Source organism: Dendronephthya gigantea, unplaced genomic scaffold (assembly GCF_004324835.1).
Source record: "Dendronephthya gigantea isolate DGI-Jeju-01 unplaced genomic scaffold, DenGig_1.0 000057F, whole genome shotgun sequence".
In the NCBI taxonomy this organism is placed as follows: Eukaryota; Metazoa; Cnidaria; class Anthozoa; order Malacalcyonacea; family Nephtheidae; genus Dendronephthya; species Dendronephthya gigantea.
In genome coordinates this window covers 899,908-926,825 of record NW_021163067.1, presented here as the reverse complement: position 1 = coordinate 926,825, position 26,918 = coordinate 899,908, and the positions used below count along the sequence as shown (strand labels likewise).

Genomic DNA, 26,918 nt, shown 5'->3' with positions numbered 1-26,918 from the left:
GTGCGAACTGCGGTAAGGGACACCACATAGCAAAGTGTTTTTCATTTACAAAAAACTCAATCGATGACAGATTAAATATCGTTAAAGACGCAGGACTTTGTTTTAATTGCCTGTTGCCTACGTCGCCGAGTCACTATAGTGTGAATTGTAGACGTCCTGGATGTTCGATGGAAGGATGCAAAAGGAAGCATCACAGTTTACTCCACCGCAGTTCTTCGATCAACAAAGATTCCCAAAATAAAGATTCTCAAAACAAAGATTCAAAAGATGACGAAATTACTGTCCGTACAGGAATTGCTAGTGGTTATGTGTCGACTTTGATAGATAATCAAGTGACGTTACTACCTACCACGATGGTCAATCTAGTTTGTCGAGACGTCACATTACCTGTGCGTGTTTTGGTCGACAGCGGAAGTGATCAGTCATATATTCGGGGAGAAATTGTTGACGCGTTGGGATTGGGCACGAGTGATTCTACAAAGACAATGACCATACTGATGCACGGTGGCCAGTCAAGAACAACTAGAGTGAAGAAGGCCAATTTCCAATTGTCAACACGTAACCAAAGAAAAAACATTAGTCTTCATGCATGGGCAGTTCCCACAGTTTGCTCACCACCAGAACCCGCAGCCGTTGATTTGAAACGATACCCTCACCTAAAAGGCTTGGCGTTGGCAGATACAGATCCACGAAGCGGGGCGACGATCGATATCCTACTTGGCGCCGACCAGTGGTCCCAAATTATGAAAGGTGGTATCAAGAGAGGAGATTCTCAGAGTCCAATGGCCATGAATTCGGTTTTTGGTTGGCTCCTCTCAGGTCCTACTGGTGTCGAGCGGTCTAAATCTTGTAATGCATCGACCCACCATGCCACAACCAAGATCCTTGAAGATTATCCCAATTTTGTTTTAAAGAAATTCTGGAACCTGGAAGCAATCGGCGTGACCGAAGCTCCTAAAATTCAAAGTGCCGAGGAAAAATACGTCGCTCAACGATTCGAGGACAATGTGAAGTTTGATGGGCAAAGGTACGAAGTGTCGCTGCCCTGGAAGGAAGATTGTCCCAAGTTATTGAGCAACCGAGGACTTGCTCTGAAGCGACTCGCAAATGTTGAAGCGAAACTAAAGAAACAGCCCGAACATGCACGGATGTATAAAGATTCTATTAATCAATATATAAACGATGGTCATGCCAGACTAATAACAGCAGAAGATGACAAAGCTTATAGAATTCATTATCTCCCACATCATCCCGTATTCAGAGAGGAAAAATCTACAACGAAATGTAGAGCCGTATTTGATGCGTCTGCGAAAGGGCTAGAAGGAGTATCCTTAAACGATTGCCTTCTCCCTGGTCCAGCACTGCAACCTGATTTGGTGTCGTTGTTGATCCGCTTCAGATGTCATCGTATTGGAATGATGGCGGACGTTCGTAAGATGTTTTTACAAATCAAAATAGCTTCCGAAGATCAGAACGCACATTGTTTCCTTTGGAGAGATATGGATCCCAATTCAGAAATAAAAACATATTGTATGACGAGACTCCCGTTTGGCGACGTGAGCAGCCCGTATGAAGCGATAGCAACAATGCACCATCATGCTGACCAATGTAAAGTGGTATACCCTGAAGCAGCTCGAGTTATCAAAGAAGATACGTACGTGGATGATTGTTTAACCGGATGCGAAACTGAAACAATGGGCCGTAAACTTTATAGCGATTTGGTGGAGATAATGAAGATTGGAGGTTTTGATCTGTTAAAATGGGCAACGAATTCTAAGTCGTTGTTGTCCTATATTCCCGCTGATCAAAGAGCGAGTAGTTGGTTGGTGTGCCTTGATAACGAGTCTGACCCTTTGAAAGCTCTCGGACTATCCTGGGACACCGTTGATGACGTGTTCTTATTTCACCAAGGAGATAAATTATTACAAACACCTGATCCTGAGACGAAACGAAGTGTCATTGGTATATCCTCCAAACTCTTCGACCCACTGGGATTTCTCAGTCCTTTCACAATTCGAGCCAAAATCCTTTATCAGAAGCTATGGATTCGTGGTGCGTCGTGGGATGATTCACTTGATGAAGAAATCAAAAATGAATGGCAAAAGTGGAAAGAAGAACTTGAACATTTAAATCTCATTCGCATCAGTCGTTCCTTTCTGATAGACCTTGGCCTTGAGATAGTCAGTGTCCAGCTTCATGGCTTTAGCGACGCAAGCCCGAGTGCCTACGGAGCTGTTATCTATCTTCGTCTTCAAGATTCTACCGGGAATGTGCAAGTACAACTCCTATTCGCGAAGACGAGAGTTGCGCCTACGAAAAGAATTACATTACCAAGATTGGAATTGATGGCGGCGTATTTGTTGTCAAAGATGATCACGTTCCTTCTTAAGGTCTTAGGAAAAAGGATCAATCAGTATATCTGTTGGTCAGACAGCACAATAACATTGAGCTGGATCCGTAGACCCAGCTATACCTGGAAGGTATTCGTGGCAAACCGGGTTCAAGCGATCCAACAGAACACTGATCCAGAGTGTTGGCGATTTTGTCCCGGAGACACAAATCCTGCTGATTTTGTAACGCGTGGAGAGACATTAGAAAATTTGGCAAACTATTCCCCTTGGTGGAATGGGCCACAGTGGCTTTATAGGCCCCCGGGTGAATGGCCCATTAATATAGTTGACAATGAATTGCCGGAATGTCAAGAAAGTAATCCGAAAGTGGTTTGTAACACAGCGGTATCCACCTTTCCGTCGCCATGCATTGATGTAGAAAGATCCGGACGTTGGATTAAGCTAGTCCGGATAACAGTATTCGTATTTAGAGCCGTAGCTTTGTTCAAAGGATTATTGAAACGGGGCGAGTTGACGAAAACCATTAATCAAACCCCAGAAATCACCGCTGAAGAAATCAAAGAAGCTCAAACGTATTGGTACCAAGAGATACAGAAGGCGAGTTTTGTTGAAGAATGGCGCCAATTACAGAAGAAAGATGGACTACCTTCAAAGAGTCCCATTCGCAAGCTGAACCCTTATTTTGACGAAAACGATAAGCTAATACGAGTCGGAGGTCGCCTACAGTTTTCTGAGTTACCAGAAGAGACGAAGCATCAAATCATCTTACACGCAAAACACCCAGTCGTGGACAAGATAATTATTCATTCTCACAAAACCCAAGCCTTACATGCAGGTCCAGAAACAACTTTGGCTATTCTCCGAGAAACGTTTTGGATTCTTCGCGGTCGTCGTGCAGTTAAACGAGCAATCAATACCTGTCGCATCTGCCGAAAATTCCGAATTGGACCTGTCCAGCAGCAGATGGCACCCTTACCTGCTGAGTGAGTTACCTATTCTCCAGCTTTCACACACGTGGGGATTGATTTCACAGGACACTTGATTCTGAAGTCACAAAAGAAATCAGATAAAAGTCTTCAAAAGGCGTACGTTTGTATATTTTCCTGCGCTACCACCCGGATGGTGCACTTGGAATTAACGAACGACATGACAACAGAAGAATTTCTTCAAGCCTTACGTCGGATGTATAACCGTCGAGGACTATGCAATACGTTGTGGTCAGATAACCAAACTACGTTTAAGAAAGCTGAAAAAGATATCCAGTGGTTGTTCGAAGCTTCAAGTCAGAAAATGAATAAAGTATGGAAGAAATTAGACCCTTCTCAACTACAAAGAGAGGCATTAGGACGGAGCTTGAAAGCTATCCCAGATGTAACAATTGGGTCAAGTCCCATACCACCAGTATCGTCAAGATTTTTGTATCGACAAAGTTTAATTAACCGTTTCTGGCGGAGGTGGCTGACGGAATATTTACCACAACTGACGATTCGCCAAAAGTGGTTGGAAGAGAAACCACCGTTAAAGGTTGGAGATGTTGTGTTGATGTCAGAGGACAATGTCAAACGAGGAAATTGGCCATTAGCTATTGTTCAAGAGGTACACATGGGAAAAGATGGCCTCATTCGTACAGCCACACTACAGACTAAGTCAGGGCAAAGGCGACGATCGGTACAGAAGTTATATTTATTGGAAGAAGCTCGCAGCGTAGAGGAAGACTTGAGAAATATGGAGAAAGTAGAGCAGAGTCAAAGTTTAGAGATTGCCCCGGAGATATGCGATCAGAAAATTCAAAAGCAAGCTGTCCAAAGAAAAAAAATTAGGCAATGTACCGAATTTAGACACTAAGTGTCAAGGCGGGCAGAATGTAAAGTATTCCCGCTTTGGGCGTGTGATAAAGGCCCCAAGTAGATTGGGGTCGTGATAAACAATATTTTAATTAGCATTAGTATTAGTATTGACAATTAGTGTGTTTAATGACTGTGACATTTTTAACTATATGCAAAAATTAACTAAAAAATATGATTATGTGTGGATAGATAGAGAAGGACAATTACATGTAAAAAATAAAAGATATATTTTCACAGGCTAGAAGCGAGAATTTAAGTACTTTTACAATTCCTATCATTTTTTCAAGTCAAGTATTGTATTGTCACTGACGATATAAACTGAGACAGTCGTATACAATATGTAAGTGCAAGGAAAAAGCTATTGAACCCTAACACAATACTAATTGAAGAGTATCATGGAAAAGTTTTGTGTGTACAGCTAGTGGTGGATCGAGGGTAACAAATTTTCCCTACTTGAAAACAAAATCCATATCTTTGCACTGATGTGTAATATGCTCTATATATTTATGAATCTATTTTTCTGTCTTTATTCAAAAGTAACCAACTGTCTAGCATGTGATCAACCAATTCGGCTATCCATTCTTTGCTTTTTTACATATAGAATGGGTCTTAATGATCAATCATGTGGAACTTTCATTAAACCATCAAAGAAGCTGCCCTACTGGTAGCTCGAGAAATATGATTTCTGTTGATCAGCATGGTAAGATTGTCAGTGCAATATCAGTACCTTCTGTGTATATAAATATTGTATAAAGAAATTGTATACTGTACTCTACATTCAAGTATAATATCATATAATATGCACTATTCCATGTTTGGTCCAATCTTTTCTTGTTGGCCATTCACAGGAGGAGCTTTTAAAATATTCACATTGATATGGCATCTGTACTTGTGGCGCAGCTTAAACTCATCCCCGAGCCGGCGCGAAGCGCCGTGCGAGGGTACTAATTCCGCTGGGAGATTTATTACACCCAGGTATTGTGACAGAACATAGCGGAATCCAAAGTTGCTCAAATTCTATGTCGTGGACCGTGGACCATGGACGTTCAATGGTCATGGTACTTGCGCGCATGCGTGAAATGCGAACGAGTGTAGACTGGTAATCAACGAACATTCTGATTGGCTAAGACAGAGAGTTTGTAATTCAATGAGAACGTCAGCAATTTAACTGTCATTTCGTAAACATTTTTGTAAAAGCGTTTCATAAACTTTGTGCAAAGAAAGTAAAACGAGAAGAAACAAGATATATGAAGCATGACAGATAGCAAAGATGAACGTGGATACGGTCAAAACAAAGCCGTGTAAGAGGAAAAATTCATAATCTGCAAGCTTATAAATGTTTTCAAAGACAAAGGGTACGTGTTTACTTTGTTTACTTTGTTTATCCCGTACTTGTTTCGCGGTAAGAATGAGCCATATTTGTATACTTTTCAGCTTTGTATGCCGTTCATTTGTTAAATTTTCAGCTTTTTCTGCAAACGCATAAACCTGTGAAGGGCTATTACACCTTTGCCTTAACTTCAAAAAGTGTTTTTGAAAGTGTAATTTGAATTTTGGTATAAAAAATACACACTATATTTATAAAGTATACTGAAACTTTTAGCCGCCGGCGTTGACTGCAATTACAGAATAAAATAACATTTGAAGTTTTTTCTTTGTCTGTGAAGATTTTGTACTGTTTTAATCGTTTGAAACTTCGATTTTAAACCGTTACTTAATTGCTGGCGTGGTATAATGCAGCAAAATTGAACGGGCAATGTTTACACTAGCTTTGTGATTATTTTTGTATTGAATGATGGAAACTTTAAGACTGATTTGAGTTTTGTGTCATTTCATAATATAAGTTTAGGTCAGGTTAACTCAGGAAATTGTGTACTTGGTTTGAAATAGCGAGGGGTTGCTGCATGCATGTATTTCTAGTTATTATGAATTTGTTGCACTGTTTGATCCAATGGATATTAATTGATATTTGCTGGAAACCTTTGGTGTATGGTACAAAACATAAATGGTATCCAGTCTGTTTTAGTAGTGATGATTATATTGTGTTACAAAAACTTGTTTAATAATTTATTCGAACTAGGTACTATTGCCATACCTTAAAATCAATGAGGTCACATCAGGAGAATACAGATTACAAGATTTGTCCATTGTGTCCAACAGTATGTTTTGTACATAATACAGCTGTTCTTATCTGCTATATGAGTACCATGTGCATAATCAAATGTGATTTTCTGTTATAAAGGTAGACATAACAATATTACCTGTTTGAAAATATTATTTTACTGAAGGCTGTAGAAAATGATATTCTGATTGAGTCAATGGATGGTTGTCTTGGTCTGATCAGGAAAAAATCAGAAGGTGCAAAACTTTTCCCAACAAGGCATACAGGGACATTCTTTGATGAACAAGATAATGTGGACAAGTTTGTTGAAGAGTATGCAAACAATGCTGAGGTAGCACCAACAGTAAGTAGTCACACAAGAAATGATTTAAATATGTACTTACTTTTAAAAAATACTTCTTTTTGTATGTACATACTTTTAAATATGTACTTTTGTTCTTTTGCATTTCACACTTTCTTCATTTGAACCAGGAATATATTAAATTAATTAACTCACTAATTGCCACTATTCTCAAATTTTGCAAGATGGTTGCTTCTTCCGTCCTACTGTATTCTCTTCCTGGCTACTGTATCTTGTTCATTTTTAGTGATTTTCCTTTATAATTGGTAATGATGTTATAAGACTAAATATTTTTAAAATCAAGGATTGCAATGAGTTTAAATCTGGAGAAATTAGCGATATGTTAAGATCAAAGGGCAAAAACAAACTGTTTGATGAGAAAGGTGTCTTTGGTTGTGTTTGCAGACATGAATACCCAAAAGGATTCATTAGTATTAAACATGGTGAAGGATTTTTAGATTTTAATTATTAAACTATTATTATTTAAATCGTCAGCTGATTCATCTTTTTTGGTACATAATTTGGACCCCCTCCACATTCTTTTTCCTTTAGGATCTCATATTCTGTTTATGAAGTAGAACATCTCTTACGCAATTGTAGTAACAGCCATGATGTTCACATAATGTATGATATTGGCTGCACACTGGCATCACACTTAAAGGTTAAAATACATTATGATAGTAATATCATAGTGGCACCATTATTATTATTGTATTATTATTTGCTCAGAAAATGAGAGAATAATAATACCCTATAAATCCCTAGACGTTCTGTTTTATTCTTTCTACAGAAAAACAATCGTGATGATATTCTTGAAAGGGTTGATCTTGCTATTCCAGTATTCCATTGTTATGGCCATAAATCAGCTTGTCAGGTACAGTGTACAGTATGGGAATGTTAAATTTAATATTTTCTTGTTGCATTTTTACATGACATCAGTTAATACTACGCTTGTTCCACACTAATTACCTATATCATCACTGTAGATTAACTATGGCCCACAGCGTAAAGATGGTTATGGTCTCACTGATGGAGAAGCTATTAAAAGGTTATGGTCCTACTTGCGAGGATTTTCATCCATTACAAAAGAGATGACTGCCAGTAGGCGAGTGGATTTGCTATCAGATGCACTAGTACATTATGCGAAACACTGTGTGGAAGAATTTGGTAAATAAATTTATATTATGTTAAAAATATTTTGTTGTTTCTATTGTAATTCATCTGACATTTTTCATGTACTGTATGTTTCAGTATTAAGTCTATGTTACAGTTTTATACACTCAGTGGAATTTGGTAATTGTTGAGACACAATATACATATTTTATTTAATAGGACCATCATTGCCAAAAAAACTAGAGAAAACCAATAATCGTATGGTAAATGCCATGTCACAGTTGGAAGAAATGTTTTCAAAATTGACAGGTTTCCATGATTCTTATTTATTACAGCTTTTTGTTACCCCTGTAAATGTTTCTAAAATGTACTGTAATGGAAAATATTTACAGGTTACTTTATAGCTTATTGATTCACACAGCAGTATTTATGTGTGGTTTAGTGGGTTATGACGCTGATCTTGTGGATTCATGGAAGAAGCAGGAAGAATTATCATTAAAGAAGCGACAGAGTAAGCAAAAACCTATAGTGTTCATATACTTTAACAATACAATAACTGACTGACCAATCCTTTATTTGCAACCTACTGTACATTATATTTTAGATACAAAATTATCTTTGTTGTGGCAAGCCAAATATGTTCAGGATTTATGTCTGCTGCAAGAGCTAAGGTACATATTATCATAAGAATTACTCCTGTATTTACTCTAACACAGACAATTTTATTTGTCATCGGAGATAAAAGGATCTTTTGAAATTGTTTAGGTCAACTGTTGGTTCTTTTGATGAAGACAATCACAAAGCTATTGCTTGTATCGTCAAGAAAATCACGAAGTAATGTTTCTTTTTTGTAAAGAATGATTGAACTTCTGTTTTTGTATGATACAGTATGCTTAAACTTTAAACGTGAAGTGAATACATAATATACATGTCTCATTGCTTTATATAAATGTTGTAATTAATAATTACGATATTTTATATATATTAATAAATACAAAACTAGATTGAAGAAATAAGATATGTTTCCCATTTTAAATCATTTAAATTGATGCAGGTGTTGTAGGTACTAAGATGCAATGCATGTACTTGCTTTGTGTTTAAAGGTGGTATTTTAGTGATTCATATTAGCTCAACATACAGGGGCGATTATTACATACGGGGGAAGTTTTTTTATCGTACAAGCTAAATTGAAATGATGGTGTTTACTTCACTAAAGTAACCCTAGAGGGTGATACTGTACCTGTATAATTATTTCATAATAGTACCGGGTGTCCCAAAAAAAAGTACCTATTTTTAATTTAACATAACTTGTAAGCGAATTGAAGAATTGCAATCAAATAATCCATATTAAGTTGAGTAATGTCTAACTTAAAGTTTGATATATTGCATATGAAGTTTGAGCAAGTAGTTTCCGAGATATTCGCGTTTAAAGACACGGTAACGTTATGAAATGTGTCAAAAATCAGCAAAAATTGGCTTGTTAAATTTGTTTCTACAATACCAGTTCGTAACACGGTTTCTTGCAACTTATTTTTTAGTTTTTTCAGAAAATTTGTTAAGTCCTTAATACGACTTTCTGAATTTGTAAGGTTTAACATGTAAATTTTCAGTTATTGTTCATTTTTGCATCATTATGTTATCTCCCTTGGGACATGATGGAATTTCCACTTACGAACGCAAGCAAGAAGTGTAGTTTTCTAAAGTCATCGCGACAAACGTGATATCGCAATAAAACATGCCTCGCTTGACAAAAGATTAAAGAGTTTGGGTTTGCCTAGAGTATGCAAGAACGAATAACGCGTATGAAGTGTGAGGAAATACGCAACACGTGGTGAAGGGCACCCACACGACCATTACGTCGGTCATATGCAAGGCGCACAACAAGTGATGGTCTGGGTTGGGCTGACCAGACAGGGCGTTGTTCTTGGTCCGCATTTTATGCGTGCAAACCTTGATACGAGAGAGTACATGCGTATAATTCGCTACAACGTGATTCAGAGAGAATTTCCAGTGCACAACATTGACAGAAACTCAATGTGGTGGCAACAGGACGGCGCCTCCTGTCACACAAGCAACGCAACAATCCGATATCTACAGGGGCAATTTCCTGGTCGACTCATGAGTCAACACGGCGATTGGCCATGGCCTCCACGCTCCCCTGACCTGACGGTGTGTGATTTCTTCCTCTGGGGCTATTTAAAGCAGCAGATTTGGGAAGTTCCTCATGCCCAACAACCTCAAAACTTGGGAGAACTTCGCAAGGCGATTGTTAGGTCATGTCGCAATTTGGACACCCACATGATTCAAAGGTCTTTTGATGGCATGCTGACACGGGCAAGAAAGTGTGTTGCTGCTGGTGGACATGAATTTGCAGATGAATAAGAAAACAACTATAAAATAAGTTACAAGAAACCATGTTACGAACCGGTATTGTTGAAACAAGTTTAATAGGCAATTTTTTCCTGATTTTTGACAAGTTTCAAAACGTTGCTGCGACTTTAAACGCGAATATCTCAGAGACTACTCGTTCAAACTTCACATGTAATATATCAAACTTTAAGTTAGACATTACTCAACTTAATATGGATTATTTGATTGCAATTCTTCGGTTCGCTTACAAGTTATGTTGAATTAAAAATAGGTACTTTTTTTTGGGACACCCGGTATTACCAAAGCTCGTATAAAACAAAAGGTGGAGATATGAACTTATGTCATTGCATTACTTTTTTTCATTAGCGTATTAAAAGTTGTGGCCATGACAGAAAAATGCTTCAAGGTGAAACGACAGTGGAAGCTGGGAGGAGATACAAATTTTAACAATGGTGCAGTTTCCATCGAAGAAGATAGAAGACACATGACTGAGAAACTATATTTTTTAGCAGTGGAGAGAATGTTCTTGATTTGACTTAAAAGGAAGTATGCAGGTACTCAAATACTCCTTTGATACCATTTTCTATTCTACAGCAATTGCCACCATGCGTGAATGCCAAGTTAATGCCGATTTTCCATTTCAATTTTTTATATAGATGGTCAGAAAATTGTGGCAAAGCTATGTAAACAGATTAATAAAACTAGGGATCCAAGGATAGTGCAAAGTTTTCATGCCCTGTAATACCTAAGCAACCAGACGTTTGTCCCAACATAAAAATTTTGACTTATGCCAGTAAAAATATTATGAACTAGGTTAAACATTAATCAAAAGGAAATTACTCAAAGTACTCAAGTTACGTTAGCCGCGGATACTGTCACTAATAAATTATAATTTTAGTTGCCCATGTAAACCTAACCTCTCAGCTCTATTTATGGAATAAACCTTTTAAATTATATTTGTGTTGAATTGAATGCTCGTAATTCATAACATAAGTTGATAAATTGCGTAGATTCTCACAGAATTGCTCGATTTTTACGCCTGGAATGTTTTGAAGCAATGCTCGTCGCTCCTCGTTTCTTTACATCATGAATAATGTTCAAGACTTCAAGTCTCGACGGCACATGCGCAGTTGCGACATGTAAGAAAGAATCGGGTGTTCCGGGGGTAATTCTGCGCAAATCCCTTTAAAACAAAACCCAAACCGCGGAAAAGCAATGCTTCAAAATTTACAGTAACCGCCAAAATTCCTCAATATTTTGGTGAACTTTGCAAACGGGGTATAGTGCATTAATAAATAAAGCAATTTAAACTGATTTAAAAACTTTAAATTACTGATCATACTCAAAAAGGTACTATACACATAAATCAACCTACCCCCCGTAAAGTTTACACTATGACTGACTGACTGACTGACTGACTGACTGACTGACTGACTGACTGACTGACTGACTGACTGACTCGTTTGAATTTTCCCCACTCATCACAATACTGCAAAGTTTCTCAAACTTTGCACTAAAAACCAATGCCATGAAAACAACTGTATCCAAATACAATGCTGCATTGTCTTTCTGGGAAGATTCAGTCGATGGAATGCCAGAACTGATGACCTTTGATGCTGTAAAAGATCCAGAGTCCCCAGTTATCATTCCGTAAGAGTGACATCGCCATCTGTAAATGAGATCCCGCTTGACTTTAGATCCCGCTTGACTTTAGTGCTATAGATTTGCACAATTTCATCCAGCGCTGTAAAGAAGAGATCCAATACTTCAAAGAGGAAATGGTAGGGTTAGTATGATATTTCCAGAACTTGAAAGCGACTTACCAGTCATGTTTGGACAACCGAGAAGAGACAGTTGCAGTGTATGCTAAAGGACTTCACAGCATTGGTCGTTCAAGGGTACTTGAATGTAATAATAAACTATATTCCTTGGGTTCATTATTCAAGGAAAGCATACCAGATGAAGTTGATTGTCTTATACCAACTACGCCATGGAAACATGAATGTACATTTGAACAGGGGATGGATATCGAAGAAATAACAAACATCTCGGAATATTATACCATTGACGATAGTGATGAAGACGACAATGTTTCTCTAGTTGACTATAATTCCGATTTTGAACCAATTTGTGACGATTGAGCTTTGTAATAAAACTCCAGTAAACTTTACCATTCATAAAAACTTTGGTGTAAAAATTACGTCTATTATACAGTATGCATGTCTATGAGTTATACAGTATATGAGTTACATCACAATTGACGTAATGCGTGAAACATTTTATTTCTGTGCAGAATCAAAGTTGTTTATTATATTTGCAGTATAATATATGGTATTGTGGAATGTTAAAGGAACCCAACTACCATGCACATTATTAAAATTCAATATCTTGGGGTGCATTTTCACGATATATTTAAAGCAAAACGACAGTCGTGCCACACATTTCTAAGATTTACCCCTGATTTTCTAATATTTACGTTGAACAGGTCATTTAGTTAAAAATGGGGTGTATTTTCACGATATATTACACAAAAACAACATTTGTACCATATATTTCCGAAATTTACCCCTCATTTTCTAATATTTACGTTAAACAGGTAATTTACTTAAAAATGGGGTGTATTTTCATGATAAATAACACAAAAACAACATTTGTATTAAATATTTCTAAAATTTACCCCTGATTTTCTAACATTTATGTTAAAAATGATAACGATAAATGATATATTACACAAAAACAACAAAAGAAAAAAAAAAGAAAAGCAAAATCAAGCAGGAGAACTTGTCATCTAGAGAAATACTGTATACTCCATCGTCTAGTTAAGCAGTTAATCTCACATAAGCGCAATGAAATTTTCCAGACATTGCCCAATTTATTAATATCCAATCCTAAGCAATTTTCGTCAATTTTCAAAACAGTTTCCAATACATCACTGCTCCAAATAAACTTGAGTGGACAAATGACAGTACTACAGCTACTGCTGAAAACCCGAAGGACATCGCTGATCTTCTGAATAACTACTTCTACTCTATGTTTAAACCACCATTGACTGACGAAGAATACGAACAACATCCTCATTCTCTTGATGATACATTATTATGCGAGCTGTTACATAACATCCGTTTCACACCACAAGAAGTGCATAGCATACTAACTTCTCTTGAGATTGAGAAAGTTACCGGTCCTGCTAAATTCCCAGTGTTACTACTGTGTTCATGTGCGCCATCCTTCTTTGTGCCACTTGTTTAACAAATCCGTCTCTTTGGGAGAATTTCCATCTATCACATCGTGCCAATTCCGAAAGAAGGATCCAGAAAATCAGTTACCAACTATCGCCCTATATCCTTGTTGTCAGTTTGGCTTCATGAAGGGAAAATCAACCACCTCACAGGTTCGTGGATCTTTCATGAAATCGGCAACACACTTGATATTCGAGTACAAACTGATGCAGTTTATTTAGACTTTGCTAAAGCTTTTGATCGAGTAGATCATCGACTTCTTATCAAGAAACTTCAGTGATATGGAATCAGTGGAAATTTGCTACGGTGGTTAGAGAGCTACTTATTGGATCGCCACCAGAGAGTTAACCGTGCTTGGTGCAACATCCAAACAAGCAAGAGTCCTCTCTGGAGTGCCACAAGGGTCGATACTTGGCCCACTGTTGTTCCTCATTTACTTGAATGACCTTCCCAACGTTGCCACGTCTTCATCTTTGGCAATGTTGGCAGATGACACAAAGTCTTTCCACACCATCAAACATCACAAGGACGTGCATGATCTCCAAACGATCTCGACAACATTTGTGAATGGTGTGATGTTTGGAGAATGGATTTAAACAAGGGGAAATGCAGTCACCTTTGCATCACAAGGAACTTAAACCAGATTGATTCGTCCTATAATCTGATGGGAGGGGCAGTTAGGAACGTAACCACCCAGAAAGATCTCAGAATTCTCATCCAGAAGTTTGGGCTCTGCAAACAGTCACCCTAATTCAACAACTTGAGAAAGTTCAGCGTCGAGCCACCAAATTCATATTATCACTGCCATTCCAGACCAATATTACATGACAACCCTTTCAGAAAGGTTTGTACTGCAGAATTCCAAGAATTTTCAATGAATTATCAGAACATCTGCGCGACTCCAAACTCTCAATTTCGAAATTCAAATCTGAACTGTTGCTCTATTATAACTATCTCACAGAACATGTATATGACGTGGATATTCTACAAAGGTTTAAGAGTGTAGGTGTAAAATGTAATTCGTCTCGTCCTTTGTATAGTCTAAATGTAAAGTTGTGTTGTTGAAAATTATCCATGTTCAGCATAATCTTTATTGTCAAACGGCCTTGTATTAAATATTTTGTAATAATGTCCACCACTAATGGTCATGTAAATATTCTTATTATTATATATATTGCTATTTAGTATAATTATATTGTAAGCAAGGGACCATATAACTGGAGTTAAAACTCTGTGGGGTGCACCAGCCAAACATGGTGAAGAGTATAAATAAATTAATAAAAAACAACATTTGTACCATATATTTCCGAAATTTACTCCTCATTTTCTAATATTTACATTAAACAGGTCATTTACTTAAAAATGGGGGTGTATTTTCACGATTTATTACACAAAAATAACATTCATACCAAATATTTCTAAAATTTACCCCTGATTTTCTAATATTTACGTTAAACAGGTCATTTAGTTAAAAATGGGGTGTTTTTTCATGATATATTACACAAAAACAACATTCGTACAACACATTTGTAAAATTAACCCTGATTTTCTTATATTTGTTTTAAAATGGGGTATATATTCTCGGCATATTACACTGATTTTCTAATATTTTCACGACTTTTCGTCTCTCGAGTCACAATTTGACACTACCTACAATTTACCTACAATTTGCTTCCCATTTCTGTGCAGTCTGTGTGTCACCACCTCACTCAGTCCCAACAATATATTGTTCTTAGAAAAATAGTGAAGTGATAACTTTTAATACATAATATTATACAAGACATTATACATAACAAATTTTATGCTTTATGAATAATGCCCACGTTATGTTAATAAGTAAATAAAACCATGCTTGTTTAAAGTAGTGTATATACAATTGTGAAATGATTCCAGAATGCTGACTTCACTGTTTTTTAATAAGATGGCTTTTCGTAAAAACAATAAATAATTTAGGTTGTTCTCCTTGATAATGTTCACAGAGTAAATTGGCACTTTATCTTTTGACATGAGGAGCTTATACATCAGATTATCATTAGTGGCATCAAGCCAATATCCCCAAATTTTCTCGTTTTCCTCCATCTTAATATTAGCTATTTTTCTGGGGAAATAGAAGAGCCAATATGCATCATCTGAGTCTGTGTACACAGGTTTATGCTCATGTGATGCTTTGTGATTTGCCTTCAATGCAATCATTGCGTCTCTTGTAAACCAGCTGCTGCATTTGTGAGAAAACAACTCATACTCTTCATTCGAGAGCACCAGATTTGTCACCTTTTCATCAGATTCCTCTATCTGACAATTTCCACTGAGTACTTGCTTAGCTTTTTCCTCATCAATCGCCTTACAAATGGCAGTTTGTAGTTCTTTATCTAGTACCCCAATTCCATCCTTATCCATGTCACCACCTGATTCTGTGCTCTTTTCATCGATGTGGAAAGCTATGCTCTCTTGACATCTCATTATTTTTTTTATCTTGTCTTCCCCATAATTGTTCAGCTTAGAGAATTCCACACCATCCGGAAGGCCAGTTATACTGAGACTTCCATTTAGATATGGCACACAAATTCCAGGTTTTCCCACAGGCTTCACCTGTAACATGAGGCAAATTAGTAACAAGTCACACAGTCTGTTTGATGTTGTTTTCAACAATGTGTGAACAACATCAAACTTATTGCAGTATACAAGCTGTTGTTTTTGGAGCTGAGGGAGTGTACATTTCATCTGCCTGTCAAGAAACAGCCAGTGGTGACTGTCGTAGTTGTCATAATAATTTAATCCTACCACATCTTTTGCCCAACTCATTCTACCTAGGGTGCTACCACCCTATCCATATGCCTATGCTCAAGCTGGCCAGATAGTCAATCATTGTTGTTCATGCTTATTAACAATGTTATTGGAACAATTTTGTTGTTAACAGGCACAATGACTGAGATACTGTAGTGGCAATCATGTACATCATTGGGTAATAGTTGTTGATACAGTAAACTAATTACTAATAATTACTAACAATATTGCAGGCTGAAAAATACTGACTGTACTTCTTATTATTAAACAAGTCTCTGACATCACTGTTGGTATACTTTTTGTGCTACTGTTTGCTGCATCTACATGTATAATTAATAAACATGGTGCACTTTCACATTTCTTTGCCTTGTCTCGCCAAACACTTTTTTCATTGTCACTTTGAGCAACCAAGCTCATTTTCTCTGCCTTAGATTCAATTGACCTACATTCATCTAAAACAACATTATGATGGTTTAGTCTAACTACAAATATCACCATAAAATAAATTAAAGAAAGATGTAATTTTAAATATTCAATTTTACCAATACTTATTAATGTACCAAAATGAAAGAAGCAGGTTCTCTCCATGTGAGAAAGCTCACCCACATACACTGTACACAACATAAAATAGGATCACTAAAATAAAGACTTTCAAATCATTCCATAGATAAACCCTCAGCTATGTGCACTGTGTATTATGGTAAGCTCAATCAAATATCAGAACTTGTTAGTTGTATTTTCACAACCACAATATACAGCCAAAGCTGTTTTGTCTATTATATAACTAGAAATACATGAATGCAGCAACCCCTCGCCTCAGTTAAACGAAATTAGTTAAGCGTAGGGATGGTAACATGATTTTTAGAAAATTCATGTGGGTTGGGGGTTTTAAATGGTACATGGTATGTGAGAAATAGAAATTGAGAAAAGTATGGAAATATTTTTCTGCACGTGGAAACACTGTAGTCATAGCAACTCGCAACGGCTGTATATTTTTAAAGAATCATATTTTTGTGAAAAATGGCAAAAATACGACAAGATTCTTACCTTTTTCTGGAAGTTAAGTTACTCATCTATATCTCTCCGAAGTTTTATGTTATGCTTCGATTGGCTTTTGCACAACAAGGGCAGATTTCGTTCTAAGCCAATCAGCGCGTTTGTTGACATTTTTGCTCTTCGCCAATCAGAATGCTTGAAAATAAAAATTGTAAACAAAAGGAGCGAGAAAATATTGCCGTATTCTAAGGCATCCATGAGCCAGAATATTTACTTTTTATATTCGAAACCAAAAGAGTGCAATAAAACATAAATATATCTTGAATTTTGCCGTGGGGTTTTTTAAATTTCAAAACATAACGTGAAATATCAACGTTTGAATAACTGCAATGATCGCGCTCTATGGCTGCAATATATCGTTAAACCCGATAAATATGGCTGCAATATATCGTTAAACCCGATATATTATTTGGGGAATAATGTCGGTTTCTTCTCAGGATTCTCCTTTCCGTCTCATGTTTTCATTTCAGTTCTGGATAATGCTACTTGGAATGAGTTGGATCTTTGGGACAATGAAAACACCATGATATAAATAATAATCATTGTTCGGAGCTTGCTAAGATGTTTTAATACGCTCAGTGGACATTCTGTCAGAGCAAATGGCATTGTTTATGCAATAGTAGAGATTCACAGCACCAGCATCCCTGCATATCACCTCAAAGGCATTGGGATCCATTTCTGGTTGGGAAAAATTACCAATGTGAGACTTGATTTTTCTAAGATCATCACTGAAATTGGGGCAAAATGATGCTTTCTTGAGCAGTCAAGAATAATCATCTGCAGAGAGAAATACACTGTCAACTGTTTGGCCCTCTTTGTCTGCAACATCTAATGTCTTTCCTGTATAAAAATCTTGACTGTCGATGGTATTTGCTTGGCTGCATGGGTGAACTTAAAGTTATTGTTGTTGTGTCACTTGTTTGGCTGTATGATGCTTCTTGGTTAAGTGCTTGATCTTCTACATTATGTTGACTTTCAGCAACCTTATCTGTGGCTATAATTATATCACCGGCCTATCACATATTAATCTACCATAATAAACATGTTGGAGGGTGGAAGGGAGGTGTATAGGATTACTTATATAATTTTATATTATAATGAATGTAATTCTCAATTTAATTATAACTCTCATCCCCCACACATCCCTTCCTCTTTTCCTCATCATCTTCCTCTACCTACTACATTACACTACTAGGTTACAATTAGTAGCATCACAAGTAATTTACAATTTACTTGATCATAGATCACAATATAAGAGTAGACATCCAGATGAAGTTTGAGGAATTAAGGCTGTGATCCGATTGAGTGCCCAGCAATTCTGCTGGCACTTTTTCTGGTGCCTAGGTTTCACACAATGCTTCTAAATGAAATTGGCATGATAGCATGGTACCCAGGAATGGGCACTACCCATAGATGTATTATAAATAAATTGAGAGTTACATTCATTATAATATAAAATTATATAAGTAATCCTATACACCTCCCTTCCACCCTCGAACATGTTAATTATGGTAAATTAATATTATAATTATAGCTAACTTACTGTACTTTACTATACTCTGCTGCAGATGCATGTTAATCCTGAATGTCTGGTACTACATCCATTCATCACCTTGAATCCAGCCAAAAATCGAACGAGAAGCAAGAACAATCTAATAGCTAGGCCGGTGATATAATTATAGCCACTGATAAGGTTGCTGAGAGTCAACATAATGTAGAAGATCAAGCACTTAACCAAGAAGCATCATACAGCCAAACAAGTGACACAACAACAATAACTTTAAGTTCACCCATGCAGCCAAGCAAATACCATCGACAGTGAAGATTTTTATACAGGAAAGACATTGGATGTTGCAGACAAAGAGGGCCAAACAGTTGACAGTGGTATTTCTCTCTGCAGATGATTATTCTTCACTGCTCAAGAAAGCATCATTTTGCCCCAATTTCAGTGATGATCTTAGAAAAATCAAGTCTCACATTGGTAATTTTTCCCAACCAGAAATGGATCCCAATGGCTTTGAGGTGATATGCAGGGATGCTGGTGCTGTGAATCTCTAGTATTGCATAAACAATGCCATATGTTCTGACAGAATGTCCACTGAGCGTATTAAAACATCTTAGCAAGCTCCGAACAATGGTTATTATTTATATCATGGTATTTTCATTGTCCCAAAGATCCAACTCATTCCAAGTAGCATTATCCAGAACTGAAATAAAAACATGAGACGGAAAGGAGAATCCTGAGAAGAAACCAACATTATTCCCCAAATAATTTAACGGGTTTAACGATATATTGCAGCCATAGAGTGCGATAATTGCAGCAATTCAAACATCGATATTTCACTTTATGTTTTGAAATTTAAAAAACCCCATGGCAAAATTCAAGATATATTTATGTTTTATTGCATTCTTTCGGTTTCGAATATAAAAAGTAAATATTCTGGCTCACAGATGCCTTAGAATACGGCAATATTTTCTCGCTCCTTTTGTTTACAATTTTTATTTTCAAGCATTCTGATTGGCGGAGAGCAAAAATGTCAACAAACGCTGGCGGAGAGCAAAAATGTCAACAAACACGCTGATTGGCTTAGAACAAAATCTGCCCTTGTTCTTTTGCACGGGAATATTTTGATTTTATTTTCTTTTTGTCATTATGAAAACAGAGTTTATAAATGAAATTATAATGTCGTTTATCACATAACACATTCATATTTGAGATACATTTGAGAATATTAAAGAAAATACATTTGAGAATATTAAAGTTGTGTTTACCACAAAAGAATTACTTTTTAAAGCTGTGTCGGATGAAATATTACGTGTAAAATCCTCCGACTTCATTATACACGGTGAATTCGGTGGAAAATTTGGTCTTGTTACTCCGGCGTCAGCGACGGAGTTGAAAATTCGCCTCGGCTTTGTTTTTGTTTTTTTTTTATTATTTTTCGTCGTCGCAAGTCTGAAATGGCGCGAAATATACTAGTATTTAAAATGTGTATGTGATTGGATTTATCTATGTCCTAGTCTTATCTCTCAAGAGTTGTGGTGCACAACTTTGGCTAATTTTCCGATGCGCAATTCGATTTCGCTCGCATGATACGGCAATTCCTCCAAGAGGAACAAATAAACCGTTCTTTTCATGCTGTTCGATTAAGTTTAGATTGAATTGGGGTAAGAATATATTTAATATGTGTAGATTCTGGTCCTATTTTAGTAATATCGCTGCTATTTTGCCGTTTTACAAGATGATGTGGTGTGTATGGGCGCTTTGACTCGTCATAGTTTGCACAGGATTGAAGATTTAATATAACTATACAGGGTGTATCAAAAAAAATGTCCCAAATGTAAAATTTCCGTTTTTCAGGATATTTTGCAGAATTTGGCAATTTTTTGTGTTCCTAGAGATAGTTAAGACTTATCTGGTATACCTAGGCCAAGTTTGGTTTTTCATTTACAAAATTATGTTACCGGGGGGGTGGTTCCTTTCCACTGATATTGAGAGGGCTTGCGCGCGAAAATGTGAAGCTGAATTTGAGATATTATTTAGCTGTCTAAAAGTAGGAAGGCTTTTTAATAAGCTGTCAAAGTTTCAGGAAAAAATAATGCAAACTGGGAGCAACGCGCGACCCCTAAAAGTGACAAATATTTAATTGCGCGCAGTGGATTAAAGGAGCAGTGTCACCGCATGCGCATCTTTTCTGCGCATAACAAAAAATTGTCGGAAATTGTCGGAGATGTAATCGGAACTAATCGCTGCCGTCGTATGAGTGAACAGTGAACTGAATTACTGAAACGCTTTTATAGAATCTCTTCAACATGGTAAGTAAAAATTTACATATATTTACATTTTTGCGTACAATCTACATAGCATAACCAGTTTACTGTATTATGCGCATAGACAAGCCGTTGCGATTGCAAGAGTTCTTGCAGCATCAAAAGAAAAGCTAGTGGAAATCGTGTATGTCCTTGTAAAGGAAATAACGTCGAGTGCACGGCAGAATGTAAATGTGGCACAAGCAAGAATCCTTGTAAGAATCGGGTAAGTCTGCCTACATATCTTCAGCATAGCCAATATCGTTTCTTTCATACGAGATTTATATTTGTAATGTTGTTTTACTGTAGAATACGGCACAAAACACGGAACGTGAGCGCGACGACCGCGGCCAAAGCCGTGGAACACGTGGGCAAGCACAAGGCTTCAGACTTAGCAGGGTTAGTTCTTCACAAATGCTACAGTCCGAAGATGCTTTGAGGGAAAAGGAAAATAAAGATGTTAAGGTTGTGTGTGCTTGTTTTTTATATACCCTGTATACATTTATTGTATGTAAATTGTACTAGCAAACCTGTAGAATTTACATTCATGATATAATCATATAGGCTATAGGATAGTTCAAAGTTGAAACAGTATCTCCAATGTTTTTCTTACCAAGACTAATATTGTTTTACATATCGAAACATAATATGGTATTTTACTATTGTTGTAATATATCATACAGAATTGAGGCAGTCATGACCATTATTTAACTCAGGGTTTCATATAAACAATAACATTTTTGTCTGATAATTACAGCTGTTTATTGGGACTTTGGATGAAGGACTGGTGAGAAAACTTGCCATTAGAAGTTTGCGTAGAGGCATTGGTAGTATGGACTACATTGATACCCTACTAAGAATGGAAGATGACCTGGATGAGGATCTAGAAGATAGTGAACTTGGTGAGTTTGGAGAACCATCACCAGTAGAGCAAGACTCGGATCAACCTGATGAGTTCCCAAGTGCTGATGCACCAGATTGGTGTGTTTGTGGCAGATGTAGACCAATGCCACAGGAAATTGAAAACAAATGTTGCAAACAGAAAAAGTGCATAACTCTTACATCTCGTTTTTCCAAATTATGTCTTGATGTTGATGTACTAGAGTTGTGTATAAGGAACAGAGCAGACATTAGAAATGACCAAGAGGACAATAGTACGAGGGCATTCAGAAAGGCAGCATACAGGCAATTCATTCTTGCACGCTATGGCCGCCTAGGCAAGGGTAACAGACGTGTCTGTCCTTCCTGTACAGTACTGAAAATAAGGGAACGTTTTCCATCTGCAACTGGAATTTATATGGGATACAGGGAACATTAATTTATATGGGATGTATAAAACCTTTATTTATATGGAATGTAGAGAACTCAATTTGTTTTTGTTGGGCCATTAGGCATCATATTCACATGAACTATTTATTTTTTAAGAATCACAATATTATTATATACATTATATACATTAGTAGCAAAGCCAGACTGACAATTATAATGGTTATATAATCATTCCATATAACCAGGGAGCAGCATCCTCAAACAACTGCACATCAATTGTGGTATAACAACCGCCTAAAAAGAACCGGTTGGGTCAAAATGTCGAGATATGTTTTGTCCATATTATAATTGTTTTCCTAGTCAACAAATGTTAAAATGTGAACTTTGAAGGACTAAATTGTCAGGCTAGCTATGCTACTGGTTGATTTGTACAGTTTATTTACATTAAAAGATCAGGGTTTGAGTCTATTTATTAAATCTGCTCCTTGAAACAATGTCCTTTGTAGATGGTGGAGGTATGTGGGCAATGGTTGGGGAAATAAGAGCAGGGTCACTTGCATTTAAATCCACTGCTCTTGTAACACCACCAATACTATCATCATCCACTCTTCTTTTTATTATTTTGGCCATGAGTAATGGGATGTAGCCATATTCCTCCTGAACCTTTACTGTCTTGAGATCCCATTGTCGGGTTCTTGGATTGTACTTCCTGGTGCTAATTTCATCGCCACACTTTGTTTTGGCCGGCTGGAGGTTTTGATAGAAGTTCCAATCAATAGCTGCAAGCTGTCGTCTCGCTTTGTATGCACTGTATCTGGGTAAATAATCCATTGCATTTAAGTACAATTGATATATAATTATTATGCCACAAGAAAATTCACTTAACAAAATTGTGGTAGTTTGAAAATTAATTACCTGAATGGGGTCCTCTTTGGAGTATAAACCAGTCCAAGGCTATTAGCACATTCTATGCCACCTGTATGTCTACAAAATATAACCATTAAAACTTGTCACATTTATAAGTAAATTTGCTTTACATTATTAAATAATTACATGGTGTACCGATGCTGCAATAATATTACTATCACATTTAATATGCAGTAATTAATTGTCAACAATATTTCTTCTGTACCTGAAACGGGTATAGTACTTAAAACTGGCAAGTAGCTCAGGATTCAGGATAATCTTTTGCAGCTCTTGATAATCCTTATCTCGGCGACCAAACCACGCTAGATGCTCATCATGTTCATCCTCTTCATGGTCACATTGACGACCTTCCAGCCACTCATGCTCATTACATATATGATGGAGCAATCCAATCCATTTGTCCTAAATAAAAAAGTAAATATGTTAAGAAAATTTTTTTACATATTAATATACATTTATCATGGCATAGTACTGATACCTTCATAACTTTCAAGGCTTCCTGATCAGAGGTTTCGTTATCTTGTCGACATGAACTGGAACAATGCCAAAAATGGCGGATGATATGTGGTGCCCAGTCCTTCACCTTTTTCATTGCTTTAGGTTTTCCAAGCTAAATAGAAATGTTTCTTTTCAGATTATGCTTCTGGTTTTTTTTCACCTAAAGCAATATTTAAGCATCACACTAAGAATAAACAAACCTTATCCAGACACTTCTTGATGCTTTTCGATTTGTGCCAAACATCCAAACTATGAATTACATCTGGGTATTCATTTTCTAAAATCATAACACAACAGTCTGACTTAAATGAATACTACACTCCTTTTATTTTATAAGCTTCCAAACCTATTAACAACAATATTTGGAAGAACAGCCTTTGGTAAAATAATGGCAAAATATGTAATAGAGCTTACTTACCAAGAAATGCTTTTACAGATGTAGAGGCATCAGTAACCAACTCCACGACTTTTACTTCCTTCTGAAGACGATCCATACTTCGGTTTACTGCCTCTTTCTCCATATTTGTTGAGATGAGGCCAACATGCCTCTTGTCTAAGACTTCAATGTCAAGAATGTAATTGCTATCTACCTCAACCATAAAATAGCATAAATTCTTGGCATTGAAGCCTGGGGAGTCACATTGACCATCACCTCCAACAACAATATCTTGACCTTCAAACTGTTTCACAATTTCTCCTTTCATCCATTGCCACCAATTGTTGATCTCGGGAACCAAATAAAGTCGTTGAAAGCGATAGTAGCTGGACTTCGACACAAATTTCAGATTTAGGAATTTTGCTAAGCGATTAACCTTACCATAGTGGCTTCCAGATAGCATAATGGAGGCTGCAGTTTGTAAATTGTTTACAAAAATATTGTTCACTTCACGTGAAGAGTAGAACCTGTGCATGTGGCCAGATGAACAGGTAGAGCGAATAACAAGTGTTGTTCCAACAAAGTGATGTTCAATTGATGGTGCAGCAACACATCCAGGTGTCTGACATCGTGATGTGAATACATTAAGGATCAGGCTGAGTGTGCAGATAATTTTTTTATCTTGTCATAACTCATACTCATCTTTCAGGGAATACATTTCTTCACCTCTGCTCAGCTTCTGGTGTGGTCCAAATGATACAAGAGAAGTAGGGGAGTGTTGTGCCTGGTTGCATGGATTACTTGTCATACTCTCATCATCTTCTTCATCTGGCATTACATAAACACCATCACCTTCATCTGTAGAGTCTGTTTCTTCACCATCAATGGTATACTCAAGAGAACTGAAACTATTAAAAATAATATATACCTACTTTTAAAATTGGTTTGTGCACACAACCAAAGAGATGTGGATATTGGATAACCTATTTAACTATTTTTGTTTCCTAAACCTTATATGTATAAATGCCAATAGTATACATAATGACAATCATACTTTGCATCATCCTCCCCTTCGAAGTAATCATCTTGATCAGAATTTATTTTCTCAACCACTGACATTGTGAGGTCATGAAAACTGTAATCATGAATAGAAACATATACGATGTAAAATTGCGAAGTGTTTGTCAAATAAAATATAAGTAAATGATATATAGATATACAATACCTAACATCCCTGTCATCACCACTATCCTCTGACAACTCATCATCAGTAAACATAGATGTGTTCAGTCTGTTCGATGACTCCATTGGCTCACATATAGAACTATAAAATATAATTTCTCTTCAAACTTTATAGAAAGTTGTCACATAGGCTTTATAAAAAGGCCACATCAAATTAGCATAGACTTAAATATAATACTTAGTACTTTTCATGTTGAGATGTACTAGCTTCCTGAGCAATTGACATCTGTTGCTCTTCAGCAATAGGAGGCAAACTAGATGAGGGAACATCACTCTCTTGCTCCTGTTCCTTGCCAATTGGTGACACATGACATGGTGGCATAGAAGTCCCAATGCCTTGATCTTTCATTGGGGTAGATGTACTCCAGTCTAAAATGAATTGGTTATTAATTAAATTCACTAGGAATTGTGTTGCGCATTGATTGTGTATCAATTATCATAATTTCGTTTCGTTAACTTTTGCTATATTAGATTAGAAAAAAGTACTCCTGATACCTGAAATAATGCCACGTGGTTGATCGTTGTCAGATATCGCTATTGGATTAGCCGGTCGCGTAACTCGCGTTTCTTCTATCGGAATATTCAAATCCGCTCTTTAAAGAAACAAAATCATATAGTCAAACACTAAGATAGGAAATGTAGTCGTAAAGTGATGAGCTTTGAAAATACATAACGAAAATTTTACCTTCTACGATACTCCAAGGACAACAAATGCGCAGCAAAATCGCTGTTGCTATATTTGTTGTAACCGGCTCCATTCTTCGCTTCTCGCCAAGCCAAAAATACGCTTAACGATAAATAAATCCGTTTATTTTGGCTACTAAAACTTTCTGCGCCCTGAAATTTTCTTTTCCTGCCGGAATTATCGCGTTTGCCACCATGCTTTGCCCCCTGATTAGTCGCCATCTTGCGTTTGATAAACTTGAAAAAACAGCCTGTTATTTCAAGTTTCATATATGCGCAGAAAAGATGCGCACGCGGTGACACTGCTCCTTTAAATGCATGGTTGATTTTAGCGTGACCGATCTCATGCAAGGCTGTGCAAATGAATAAATTAAAGTGAGAAACTGAACAAGAAGACGAAGCGATTTAATAACAAGATTTTTATTCTTGATGGTAATCCTCAACATTTCTACCATTTCTTTCTAAGCAAACTGCGGCTCGTCTGAGCATGGTAAACACTGAACGGCGAACCACATTTGTCTGTCCTGCCTCAAATTATCCATTTCGTTCAAAATTCTTTCTTGCAAATCGCCTACGCTACCACCGGCAAATCTAGGCGAATGGACAGACAAATGGTTTGCTGTTCAGTGTTTAGTATGCTCAGACAAGCCGCAGTTTGCTTAGAATGAAATGGTGGACATGCTGAGGATCAACATCAAGAATAAATCGCTTTGTTTTTGTGTTCAGTTTCTCGCTTTAATTTATTCATTTGCCTAACTTGTATGAGATCGGTCACACTAAAATCAGCGATGCATTAAATCCACTGCGCGCAATGAAATATTTGTCACCTTTAGGGGTTGCGCGTTGCTCCCAGTATGCATTATTTTTCCTGAAACTTTGACAGTTTATTA

General features: G+C 36.8%; 2 protein-coding genes across 2 annotated transcripts; one reads left to right on the top strand and one right to left on the bottom strand.

The window, feature by feature from the left end:
- Positions 1-485: 485 nt before the first annotated feature.
- Positions 486-7,917, top strand: LOC114529555. The gene is made up of 5 exons (XM_028551369.1): positions 486-2,425; positions 6,579-6,663; positions 7,451-7,534; positions 7,647-7,793; positions 7,912-7,917. Exons 1-5 carry the CDS (start codon positions 486-488, stop codon positions 7,915-7,917), a joined length of 2,262 nt encoding a protein of 753 aa, XP_028407170.1.
- Positions 7,918-22,766: 14,849 nt separating this feature from the next.
- LOC114529554 lies at positions 22,767-24,430 on the bottom strand. Its single transcript, XM_028551368.1, has 6 exons — positions 24,145-24,430; positions 23,927-24,003; positions 23,707-23,838; positions 23,434-23,630; positions 23,217-23,285; positions 22,767-23,115 (listed from the first exon to the last, which is right to left on the bottom strand). The coding sequence occupies exons 1-6, from the start codon at positions 24,428-24,430 to the stop codon at positions 22,767-22,769; spliced, it is 1,110 nt and encodes a 369-aa protein (XP_028407169.1).
- Positions 24,431-26,918: the final 2,488 nt, after the last annotated feature.

Bases quoted from the DNA above. Each gene is read 5' to 3' on its own strand.
- LOC114529555 (XM_028551369.1), top strand. From the start codon at position 486: ATGACCATACTGATGCACGGTGGCCAGTCAAGAACAACTAGAGTGAAG. The intron at 2,426-6,578 runs GTCAGACAGCAC...TTTCCCAACAAG, and splicing joins ATCAATCAGTATATCTGTTG to GCATACAGGGACATTCTTTG. The intron at 6,664-7,450 runs GTAAGTAGTCAC...TTCTTTCTACAG, and splicing joins ATGCTGAGGTAGCACCAACA to AAAAACAATCGTGATGATAT.
- LOC114529554 (XM_028551368.1), bottom strand. From the start codon at position 24,430: ATGAAAGGAGAAATTGTGAAACAGTTTGAAGGTCAAGATATTGTTGTT. The intron at 24,004-24,144 runs GTAAGTAAGCTC...TTATGATTTTAG, and splicing joins ATCTGTAAAAGCATTTCTTG to AAAATGAATACCCAGATGTA. The intron at 23,839-23,926 runs GTTTGTTTATTC...ATTTCTATTTAG, and splicing joins TCAAGAAGTGTCTGGATAAG to CTTGGAAAACCTAAAGCAAT.